We start from the raw sequence: 11,008 nt of genomic DNA, 5'->3' as shown, positions 1-11,008 counted from the left end.
GTTGAGGTCTCTCTCTCTCTCTATCATATTCTAAAACCCTAATTTTCTTAGCTTCACTGCAAATTCTAATCCTCTCAAAGTCGCCAGAAAGCTTTTCTCTCTCTCTCTCTCTCTCTCTCTCTCTCTCTCTCTCTTTCTCACGTGCTTACCGCCAAGATGGGAAGACCTAAGAAGACCAGGGGAATGAAGAAGCAGATGCGCCTCGACGAAGCCGAAGAAGTCATCTTCCTCGAACAGTGGATCGAATCCCAAAAACCCGATTCAGGATCCAACCCGCTCGCTCTGGGCCCTCTCCCGAAAGACGCGAAGATCGGAAAGCTCGAAGACGGCGAAAACGGCGCCGTTTTCTCGTGCTACGCCGGCGTAAGGAGGTTCGATCAGCTGCCGATATCGGACAAAACGAAACGAGGGCTGAAAGAGGCCAAGTTCGTTGAGATGGTCGATATCCAGAGAGCCGCTCTGCCTCACGCTTTATGCGGAAGAGATATTCTCGGCGCGGCGAGGACCGGGTCGGGGAAAACTCTCGCCTTTGTTATTCCGGTGAGGGTTTCGTAAAGTTTCTTCCTTTATGTTATCTTTGTTTCATGTTAATTGATTGTTGTTGTTGTGGTGGTTTCAGGTGCTGGAGAAGCTGCACAAGGAGAGATGGGGTCCTGAAGATGGAGTTGGGTGTATCATCATATCTCCGACTAGGGAATTAGCTGCTCAGACTTTCAGTGTGTTGAATAAAGTTGGCAAGTTTCATAAGTTCAGTGCTGGGCTCTTGATTGGTGGTCGTGAAGGAGTTGATGTTGAGAAGGAGAGGGTTAATCATATGAATGTTTTGGTGTGTGCTCCCGGTAGGCTTCTCCAGCATATGGATGAGACTCCAAACTTCGAGTGTTCCAATCTCAAGGTCTTGTGCTTTCTCTTCATGTTTTAAGGATAGTTTATTACATCGAATGATGTGCATTCACATTAGGATGATGGTTGGTTTGTAGAACTAGTAGATGTGCATTCCCTTGTCTGGTTGATTTCTTTAGTCTTCTTATGGGTTCAAAATATGTAATAGATGTACTCTTTTGTTTGCAGATTCTGATTTTAGATGAGGCCGACCGTGTTCTTGATTCTGCATTTAAGGGGCAGTTGGATCCTATCATCTCGCAGTTGCCTAAGCGCAGGCAAACTCTGCTATTCTCTGCGACCCAAACGAAGAAAGTCAAGGATCTAGCAAGGCTCAGTCTGAGAGATCCCGAGTACATCAGTGTACATGCAGAGTCTGTTACAGCTACCCCTACTACCTTGACGCAGACTGTAATAATTGTCCCAGTTGAAAAGAAACTAGACATGTTATGGAGCTTCATCAAATCTCATCTTAATTACAGGATTCTTGTTTTTCTATCCACCAAGAAACAGGTTACATAAGTTTACCTCTTTTCATCTGCGAATCATCTACTTGGAAGATAGTTTTGTTCGCTTTTATTCTGCTACTTTTGTCTTATCTTGAGATTGATGAAGAGATATCACTCTTTTGATAGGTCAAATTTGTTCATGAAGCGTTCAACAAGCTCCGGCCTGGAATACCTTTGAAGAGCCTTCACGGAAAAATGAGCCAAGAGAAAAGGATGGGAGTGTACTCTCAGTTCATTGAGAGACAATCTGTTCTCTTCTGTACCGATGTTCTTGCCAGAGGTCTTGATTTTGACAAGCTTGTGGACTGGGTTGTTCAGGTAATATCAATCATCAACATTCAGAATTGCAATACTATGTAATTTTCTTTTGATGTCATCATATTAATGTGATAGGTGGATTGTCCTGAAGATGTAGCTTCTTATATTCACCGAGTTGGGCGTACAGCTCGTTTCAATGCTTCAGGGAAGTCACTCCTCTTTCTAACACCTTCTGAGGAAAAAATGGTTGAGAGATTACAAGAAGCTAGAATTCCTGTAAGAGTCACCAAGGTAATAGATCCCGTCCTCCTCAATTTTCTCGACTCTCTACTGTCTGTAGTAGAAAACGTATTTGACTTTGAAAGATTTTGTTCAACACAGGCAAACAGTGACAAGTTGCAGGAGGTTTCTAGACTCTTGGCTTCTTTGTTAGTCAATTTTCCAGATCTTCAAACTGTTGCTCAGAGAGCCTTCATCACATATCTGAGGTCCATTCACAAAAGAAGAGATAAGGAGATTTTCGACGTGACGAAGCTGTCCATTGAGGACTTCTCTGCTTCACTTGGTCTTCCATTTACTCCTAGAATCCGATTCGCAAACCTTAAAACGAAGAAGAAAGGAGTGTTTGAGAGTTCAATCGCTCTTGAACCGGAGAATGATGATGAGGATAATGTTGTAGCACCTACTCGGGTTGTGAAGAAGGATCTTCTAGGTGAAGATTTAGAGGAAGAGGATTTTCCTCTGAGACCAAATGAAGAGGGAAAGGGAGTAGAAAAATCAAACAAGGACGAAGGAGTTCCCATGTATGTGTGTTTTACATAATGTACTATTTTCTGTGTTCGTTCAAATCCAGTATTTGAATAAAATTCATGTTGAGTTTCAGGCCAGGAACTCGGGTTTCGAAAAACAAGAAGCTGAAGATCAGCCAGCACAGACCAAGTGGGTCCAGGGTCAAGTTTGATGAGGAAGGCAATCCAGTGGCTCCCTTGGCAATAGTAGCTGCCACAACTGAGACTGAAGTTGCCCTTGATGAAGGTAAAGCAAGCTCGAGTTATGTTATCATTCTGTTCCCACAAACTAGCAATGATACAGTTATTTACAACGTATGTGGATGGAATTGGTTCTTTGATTTTTGGCAGAGGCAAGGAAGGATTACTATAAGAAACTGGGGGAGCAACTGAGGAAAGTGGATCATGAGGACAAGAAAGTGGAGAGGGAAAAGAGGAGGGAGAAGAGAATGAAAGAAAAGATTAAGAGGAAGCAAGGAGAGATGGAGGAGGAGGAAGAAGAAGAAGGCTCTGCATCATCAGAAGAAGAAACAGGACAAAAACGCAAAAGAGCGAAGAAGATGTACTTTGATGATAATGGTGATGGAGACGAAGAAAAGGAAGGAGGAAAAATCAACACAGATGCCATCTCCATAGCTGAGCTTGAGGAGATGGCTCTCAAACTGATAACGCAGTCATGAAAATGTCACATAGGAAACGTTTTGTCTGTCTAGGCTCCGTTTCGCCGATTCTCCCAAGGAAGCACTTCATTTTATGAACCAATGTGATAGTTTCCTACAAGTTTTGTCTCTTCTTTGTCAATCAAATCGTGTTACAAACAATTATTTATATAACCTTAACTTTACCATTCGAATCAGTTTTCTGATAAAATTCTAGGGAAGGGCCGGATCAAAATCTTTCGAGGGAATTAGTTGTGTTATCATCTTTACTATGTTAAAAGATTGATTCTTATTTTCGCTTGCGTCTGTCTAGAAACCACTGTTATCTCACCGTGTCCTCTTTTTGTGCATCATTGTGCGTGAACCTACTCATATACCCTTTTGTCATGGAATATCTCGATGGCCGTTTATAGGTCTGCCCAATTCTTATACTTTTGACAAATGTTTTAAAAAAACAGAGTTTCAACATTAAATAAACATGTCCATAGCAAATCCAACCTTATTATTTTTTTGGTTTAAGAACACAACATTAACCCAATAGCAAAACCATACTCACTTCATGTAAAAGACAAAACACTTTTAAATCTAATTTCCTATCAAGACTCAACGATGACTGATATATATTTTGCCCATTGTCCAAGACTTTGGTAGAAAAAGCTGGTGTTGTTGATCTTTCACTGCATTGAAATAAGAAAACAACGATAAGAACAACATACTTACAAGTTCTTCACATTTGGTAAAATCTTATAGAAAGGATTATTATTTGTTAGTAGTAATTGCGTTACCTGCCGTTGCTGCTGATAGTTGCCATAGCCACCGTAACCGCCACCATAGTACGCACTAGGATCCTGAGGACGAGGAGCTCCATGACCATATGGTTCAAAGCCCTGCGGCTGTGGAGGGTATCCATAGTATCCACCACCACCATTCCATTGAGCTTGATGAGGCTGTGCCTGTAAAGTTTTTAAACATTATTATGTTTTTGTTTCAAATCACTCTCAATTTATTATGGTAAAAAAAAAAAACAAACCTGGTTGTTCGGACTACGTCCCCATGAAAGACGGATGCTTTGTCCACCTAATTGTGTTCCATTCAGATTTAAAAGTGCATGCTCCGCAGACGCCCTGAAGCATATGACAAAGACAATAATGAAGTGTGCAACACAAGAACGAGCATGGTTTTGAATTCATGGCGAAAGGCACATGTGACTAATTATACCTGGTGGCATACTGAACGAATCCACAACGCTTCCCCGGAGGTATTTTCACGTGAGTAAGTTCTCCAAATTGACCAAAAACTGCCCTCAATTCTTCGTCTGTAACGCTAGCATCCAGAGCACCAACAAATATCTGAAAGTAGTACGCATCAGGCTTTCATTCAAGCAAAAGAAAACCAAATATTTTTGTGGAAAAATATAGCAAACTAACTAACTACTCACAGTTGTGTTACTTGGATCGCTTTCTCCAGGATTTCCTCCTCCTTGGGTGTCCTGATACATGCCTGCAAATAACAAATGAGAGAAGGATAAAGACTATTATATTGCATAAAACCCCACTCAACAAGGTGAAACAACTATAAGGAGACTAAACTGAAGCACGAGATATTAACTTTAATAACGCATGCAAATAACATTCACACATCAACACTCAGAGAAACCAAAGAAAAAACAGCTCAAGGATCATTGATACAGATATTGATGAGAACAGATATCAAACTATGGCAAGCTCAAGGAGTACAATAAATTTAGAAAATAAATAAAAAAGCATTTTGCAAAGAGAACATATAATTTGAAGATAAAAAGGCTCAAAACTGTATGCTGATGAAGCCAGTTTGTGTATAAAATCTTCTGAAAACATAACCAACTGACCTAAATGAAGCCACGCAAAAAGGTGGGATCATTTTAAGCTGAAGTCAGTTCCAGGCTCCCCCCAAAGAGAGCCACTTGTTCCCCTGTTTTAAGACAACAGGAGTTGATCTTAATACCTTTTACACGGATGCTTTCATTTTATGTGCAAACCGAGAGGAAACAAAGAGCAGACATCTCAGAACAAGCTTTAGCAAACAGAACACACATTCACAAAAGAAAGGCAATCAACAAAGAAAATAAAACTACTCAAGCAAGCATAAGGCATACCTGGCTGCATTGCAAGAGGCTTCTTGTTGGCAGCGGGACCAAGACGCATAGGCCTACTCGAGCAGTACTGACCATTCATTTCCCCCATCGCACGCATCTGCTCACTTTCATCCCCAAACCTAACAAACCCATATCCCTTCGTCCGTCCAGTGCTCCTGTCCATCATAACCTTAGCCCCCTTGACAGACGCGTACACATTCGAAAACGTCTCCGCGAGCATGAAGTCAGTAACTTCAGGAGCCAGGTCGCCCACAAAGATAGTGTACTCAGGCCCTTCAGCTTGGCGTCTCTCACCAGCCCCGGCCTGAGCCCAGTTCAGCCTGAAGGTCTGGTCAGAGTTAGGCATCTGAGTACCGTTGTATGTCTGCAACACACGCTCAGCTGCAGCGTGGTTAGCGAACTCAACGAATCCGTAACCCTCGCACATACCAGTCAGTTTATTGCGAATCACTTTAGCCGATTGAACCTGAAACAACACACAAGAATCAAGATTTCAATCGATACACGTGTCACAACCTCTCCACCAAGACTAAAAACTTTTTCACAAGATTTTACCTCGCCGGCCTGAGCGAAGACGGTCATGATGTAGCTTTCGTCCATCCACGGCTGCAAGGCGCCGATCCACAGGGAGCGAATCTCGTTATCGGATCCTGGATTCTGAGATCCGTAGGGCTGTTGACCCTGTGACGGCGCTGACTGCTGGTTCCATTGCTGGCCCTGTTGCTGTTGCATCATCCACGAGAGTTTCTGCTGGTGATAGGCTTGCTGGTCAGAAGGGATCTGCTGCCCTGCTCCGGCGGCGTTTTGTGGTGGCTGCTGCATCGTGACGACCTAGAAAAGGGGGATTTGTCGCTAATGCGTAAAAGGAATAAAATCTCGGTGAAGAGAAAGTTTAAAGACACACGTTGATTAGTCTCATCGCTTCCTTTATATGAATGACTCTTTACTAATGGTACTGTGGGCTTTAGATGGGCTCAATCATTTAATATTCAGCTTAGCCCATTAGTTGTTACAGTGAAATTCAAATAGCCGTTTAGTTAGATCTTTGAATCGGCGACTGAAGTAATTAATTTTTTTTTTTTTTCTAACCGAGAATCCTGGCTCCACCGAGATAGTCCAGACTAGAGATCGAAGTCAGCATGGACGCTGCCAGGACATCACCATGTGGCTCACCGTGTAACGGTCTTCGGTCTGCAGCTCATATGTAAATTCTGTAGTGGCCAAGTCTCGAACCCATGGACGAGCACTCCAGCTGGAGCTCCTATACCACTAGACCAAATCAACTTGGTTTAAACCCCCAGTTCTTATAAAATTGCTTCCACTACACGCATTGAGTGCCATTGTGTGTGATCGTTTGAATTTCAAACCAAGAGAAATGTTCAAAAGATTTCTTTTAATTCCATTTTGTGTGTTTAATAATATAAATAATTACATAATATGTAGTTTCAGTAGGTTACAACAAACCTTATCAATATATTTACAAACAAATTAAAAGTTGTTAAGAGTTAAAAAAAAGTTGGTATTAACAAACATATATACGAGGAAAGACAACAGTTGAATTTTAATGGGTTTTAGCAGTTCCCTGGTCTGTTATACTTTGGAGGCAGAGATGGACACTGTTCATTCATATGGGTGTAAGGTTCCATAGTATTGTAACCAGGAAGTTCCATTCTGTACTTCCCAAGTATCTGACAGAAAGGAAGCTTCACACTGTCATTGTCATTGCACCATTTTGGAAGACGGCTTGCATTGTTCTCAAAGAAGTTGAGCATGTAAGCATCTTTTAGCTGCAAAATTTTGAAAGTATTAACAGAGGACCCGGTAACATAGACTCATGTATTGGTTCTTACCGTGAACTCTGTGACTTGAATAGAACTAGCCAATGAGCCGAATAGGCCAGCTTCTTTGTACATTTCAAGGATGAAAGCAATGCACGAGGTTGATTTACCATCGCTGTATACCCAATCGTCTTGTTCAGGTACAGTTAGTAATTTGTCAAAAGAAGATCCGCGTTTCTCTACTTCCACCAGTACATCTGGAAGACCAAGACCCTGCATCAATTTAAAACATGTTAGATAAGGATAGATACAAGTACAACAAGGACACAAGTTTTGATACCTCTGTTCCGAGACGCTTGTTCAAGGCTTCATTCCACATATTAGCAGCATACTCAGGCTGCAATTTGTTCCAAACAGTCATGAAAGAGGCAACCTGAAAGAGAGAGAAAAAAAAAGATCAGCTCCAATAATAAAGTATCAAGAAGATTCAAGAAACAAGTTGAGAAAAACCTACAAGATGAGCATCTATAGGAGGAGGGTAGTTTGCAGTAACGGTATCGATCCAGGCAAAAATCAAGTTGTGATAACCATATGGTTTACCATCCATGCTCCGAGCATATTCCCACGCAGCAGTAACGTTGAACTTAGCACGAACATCAGGATGCAAAGGTAACAATGCAATCTGAGGATTCGAGTCATCTTTTTTTTGTTCAAACTCCCACCACTCTTCCCATGGTAATATCGCTATTACATCTTCTCCCTATGATCAAATAACAACCAAACTTCAACATAAAAGTCTTCTTGTAGTTAATAAAAAATACTCACTATGGTTCATAAAAAATATTATGTTTAACCTTCTTCACATAAATTAAAAAAATAATTAAAATTCATACGTTTATTTAACCAATAGAATTTAGATAATTAAATTATTGCGAAGCTCAAAACCTTTTGTAACTAATATTAAGTTTAAAATATGTATATATTGTAATGAAATTCTAAATTGACATTCTTTATATAACAAGAAAAAATATGTTAAAACGACATTTTCATGAAACAAATGGAGTAAAGTTTTATGCAACTTGTTACCTTTTCGTTTTCATTACCGGACTCACCAATCCACAGCTTCCCTTGTGTGTCTCTCAAGAAGACAGCTGAATGACCAGCGTAAGCCCCACTCACCCACTTCTCAAGGGTCTCAAAACCACCCCAACGTCCACGGATCTTGGATAGAACAAGTAGATCACCTGAGTGGATATCATCAGTGTTGACTTTGGTGACCCATGGTTCAGGACGAGCTTCGAACTTAGCCCCCATATGCTTCTCAAGAAACGCGAGATTAGAGCTTTCACCCCAACCAGTATTGGTAAAGAGAGGGAAAACATCACACAGTGCTTGTAGTGTTCCTAACATCCCTGCGTGCATCAGGAATATCGAAACTCCCTTCTTCTTAACCTGTTATACACAAGAACCCATCAACAAGCGGATCTGAAATTTAAAGGGTTATAAATATTTTTAGATTAATCTTAATATTTTTTTTTTTTGACAATTTGGAGGCTATACGATATATATAATAGCTATTTAAAATTTGGGGGGGCAAGAGGAATGTTTCATCAGACCCCCGGCCATGCACAAAGGTCACTAAAATGATAAAGCAGCACAAGAAAGAACCATCCTACGTAATCATACTCGGCTTGTCCATCCCATTCAGGGAACTCTACAGTGTGTGGCCGTGAAATGAAGTACCAAGTCCATGTCACACGATATGGAGTTGCAAAGACATAAAGATCCATGCAAGTCGAGCTATGTGCTTTATCCGCCTTCATAAACACAAACCAAAAAAAAAAGAAACAGAGCTTTAGGATTTATTCATTACAAAACAGTTTCACATCACCGACAAAAAATAGCGGTTCTTGCAAATTGAATGTGCCTTAATGTGAAGCGTGCCTCCACCAAACTTGCTACCGGACTTGTTATGAAACTCCATATGAGCTGTGTTCTCATAGAAGCAAGCTCCTTTCCACTTGACGGTGTTGTTTCCTGCATTCGCTGTTCCGATGAAAGTGGGAAGCAGATCGGCTGCGCCGTAAAGGGAGTTGAGGATGGGCCACGAGACTTGTCTTGGCAAATGTGGAAGCATGTCGCGAGGGTGTAACGTCGATTTCAATGATACGGCGGTTGAGAGAACTAGAATTAGGACGGCGGTGGCGAACAGAGAGGAAAGCGTGAAAGATGATGAGGAAGATGGAGACGCCATGTCCGTTTTGCGTTCAGAGTTTCTCCACGATAAATATTTAAACAAATTTATTTATATAGCAAAATATCGCTGCTTTTTGCTCCCACGAAACATTGTTTTATTTATATTTATAATAAGTTTTATTTTCTTTGAAAGTAACAGTAATCAACATTTGTCTAAATAGCAACATTACTGAAGTTTCATTTTCATTTCTGCTTTCATTTCATTGTTTATTTTCTCTTACTTCACTTGTTTTTGATTTTATAGTTTAATTTTAAAATATAAGCAAATATTTTTCTTAAAAGCAAGTTTTCATATAATTAGTGATTATAATCTTTTTTCTTTTAGCATTAGTAATTGATTTATGATTGTTTTGGTAACAATGATCTATTGTATATATTTCACATATGATCGATACAATTTTTATTCTTTTCATAAAATGATCGATACATTTGAATCGTAATTAATTATTCATTTTGACAATGCAAGCATTCTGTGACAAAATAGATATCTACAGATGGTGACAAATAAACGTTTTTGTCCAAATAGATGAAAAATAAGATTAAATCATCCAAATATTATTAATATGTTAATAACATATAATTTCATATCGCATAGGTTCACATATAGTCATATAGATAAAAGATAATCTAGCGTACACCAAAACATTATAAAATCACGAGAATGTTCCTTGGAATGCTATCATCTAACTAGCGTACATCCTTGAAGTATGTTTCACGTATACGTCACAATAATATATTCCCAATTTCTTTAAAGAAGTTAAAAAGACGTATTTTTAAAGCAACAAAAATCAAATCTGTTATGTATAAAGGCGTTGAAGTGGTTTATGTCCAATCCACAGCCTAGATTGCACGTTGCGTAGCACTGCTGATTAACGTTACGTATGCATTATTAACGCTATGACAATGGCTCCACATTCTGGCAGAAGTAATGTAGCACCACAAGATTCGTTTCTTCATGTACATAAACATAATTCCTTACTATCTAGCCAGCCAATTACAGATGATTTTACTCAAAAAAGTGTGAATCGTAAGTATAAACTCCATTGGATGCGCATAAACAAAAGAAACACATGCATGGAACCAATACCGGCGTTTACCATCTTTATGAGATCATCATCAATCATTGCAAGACCCTCTTGGAAAAAGCATCGAATGACAAGTGATTCAGTACCATTAATATCTACTAAAACAACTAAACCCAACTGAAGTAAATGGAGAGCAAAAGGCTGACATACTTCTATTTGCATTTTTCAATAGGTCGTCTACTACTACAGTAAACAAAAGGTAGAAATAGGTAAACAGAATATACAATAAAGAACTATCACCACCCCTTGTTACTGAGGCTAACATTCATCAGGAAACTACGTATACCATTTTACTTCCAACACTTTCCCAGTTTAAGCTGGTAAACTGATATTCTTCTCAGGTTTTTAAGTTAACAGTCTGCGAACTGATACTCATTTTTATTTTATTTCTAGCTTTTATACAAAAATCTTAGTAAAAACAAAGAGGGAAAAAAGAAAAGAAATTGAAAGCTCTAACGAAAGGAGCTCATTTGGTCTTTGTTACGCGCATCAAAAGCAAGACCAATAGCTTAAGTTCAACCATGTCTGAACCATTGCTTCAGTTTATAAGCCAATATGCAAATGAAGACAAAACAAAATCAGCTTCAGAAAGACAGAAGACTGGGGAAATAGGTTATAATGGGCAAAGAAAAGAGAAGACATGATGTTTTGGTGAACCT

At 39.6% G+C, this 11,008-nt stretch overlaps 3 protein-coding genes across 3 annotated transcripts; 1 reads left to right on the top strand and 2 right to left on the bottom strand.

Moving 5' to 3' along the window:
* On the top strand, positions 1 to 3,290 carry LOC103844942 (DEAD-box ATP-dependent RNA helicase 32). The gene is made up of 8 exons (XM_009121770.3): positions 1 to 540; positions 620 to 895; positions 1,072 to 1,395; positions 1,518 to 1,709; positions 1,785 to 1,940; positions 2,031 to 2,452; positions 2,533 to 2,684; positions 2,789 to 3,290. Exons 1-8 carry the CDS (start codon positions 157 to 159, stop codon positions 3,115 to 3,117), a joined length of 2,235 nt encoding a protein of 744 aa, XP_009120018.1. The 5' UTR covers positions 1 to 156; the 3' UTR covers positions 3,118 to 3,290.
* Positions 3,291 to 3,540: 250 nt separating this feature from the next.
* On the bottom strand, positions 3,541 to 6,138 carry LOC103844941 (polyadenylate-binding protein RBP45A). Its single transcript, XM_009121769.3, has 7 exons — positions 5,786 to 6,138; positions 5,231 to 5,696; positions 4,535 to 4,596; positions 4,315 to 4,445; positions 4,127 to 4,220; positions 3,882 to 4,049; positions 3,541 to 3,773 (listed from the first exon to the last, which is right to left on the bottom strand). Exons 1-7 carry the CDS (start codon positions 6,050 to 6,052, stop codon positions 3,771 to 3,773), a joined length of 1,191 nt encoding a protein of 396 aa, XP_009120017.1. The 5' UTR covers positions 6,053 to 6,138; the 3' UTR covers positions 3,541 to 3,770.
* Positions 6,139 to 6,606: 468 nt separating this feature from the next.
* Positions 6,607 to 10,800, bottom strand: LOC103844940. The gene is made up of 7 exons (XM_009121767.3): positions 8,936 to 10,800; positions 8,685 to 8,825; positions 8,095 to 8,460; positions 7,523 to 7,768; positions 7,349 to 7,441; positions 7,081 to 7,281; positions 6,607 to 7,017 (listed from the first exon to the last, which is right to left on the bottom strand). Exons 1-7 carry the CDS (start codon positions 9,260 to 9,262, stop codon positions 6,802 to 6,804), a joined length of 1,590 nt encoding a protein of 529 aa, XP_009120015.1. The 5' UTR covers positions 9,263 to 10,800; the 3' UTR covers positions 6,607 to 6,801.
* Between the last annotated feature and the right edge of the window lie 208 nt (positions 10,801 to 11,008).

Source organism: Brassica rapa, chromosome A10, assembly GCF_000309985.2.
Source record: "Brassica rapa cultivar Chiifu-401-42 chromosome A10, CAAS_Brap_v3.01, whole genome shotgun sequence".
Lineage (NCBI taxonomy): Eukaryota > Viridiplantae > Streptophyta > Magnoliopsida > Brassicales > Brassicaceae > Brassica > Brassica rapa.
The sequence above is the reverse complement of the archived record's forward strand: the minus strand, read 5'-3'. Positions and strand labels throughout refer to the sequence as shown.

Coding starts and splice junctions, on each gene's coding strand:
- LOC103844940 (XM_009121767.3), bottom strand. CDS start 9,262: ATGGCGTCTCCATCTTCCTCATCATCTTTCACGCTTTCCTCTCTGTTC. Junction 8,461..8,684: donor GACAAGCCGAGTATGATTAC/GTAGGATGGTTC, acceptor TGTGTATAACAG/GTTAAGAAGAAGGGAGTTTC. Junction 7,442..7,522: donor CTCCTATAGATGCTCATCTT/GTAGGTTTTTCT, acceptor TCTCTCTTTCAG/GTTGCCTCTTTCATGACTGT.
- LOC103844941 (XM_009121769.3), bottom strand. CDS start 6,052: ATGCAGCAGCCACCACAAAACGCCGCCGGAGCAGGGCAGCAGATCCCT. Junction 4,597..5,230: donor GCCTCTTGCAATGCAGCCAG/GTATGCCTTATG, acceptor TGTTATTTGCAG/GCATGTATCAGGACACCCAA. Junction 4,050..4,126: donor GACGTAGTCCGAACAACCAG/GTTTGTTTTTTT, acceptor AAAACTTTACAG/GCACAGCCTCATCAAGCTCA.
- LOC103844942 (XM_009121770.3), top strand. CDS start 157: ATGGGAAGACCTAAGAAGACCAGGGGAATGAAGAAGCAGATGCGCCTC. Junction 896..1,071: donor TCGAGTGTTCCAATCTCAAG/GTCTTGTGCTTT, acceptor TTTTGTTTGCAG/ATTCTGATTTTAGATGAGGC. Junction 1,710..1,784: donor TTGTGGACTGGGTTGTTCAG/GTAATATCAATC, acceptor TTAATGTGATAG/GTGGATTGTCCTGAAGATGT.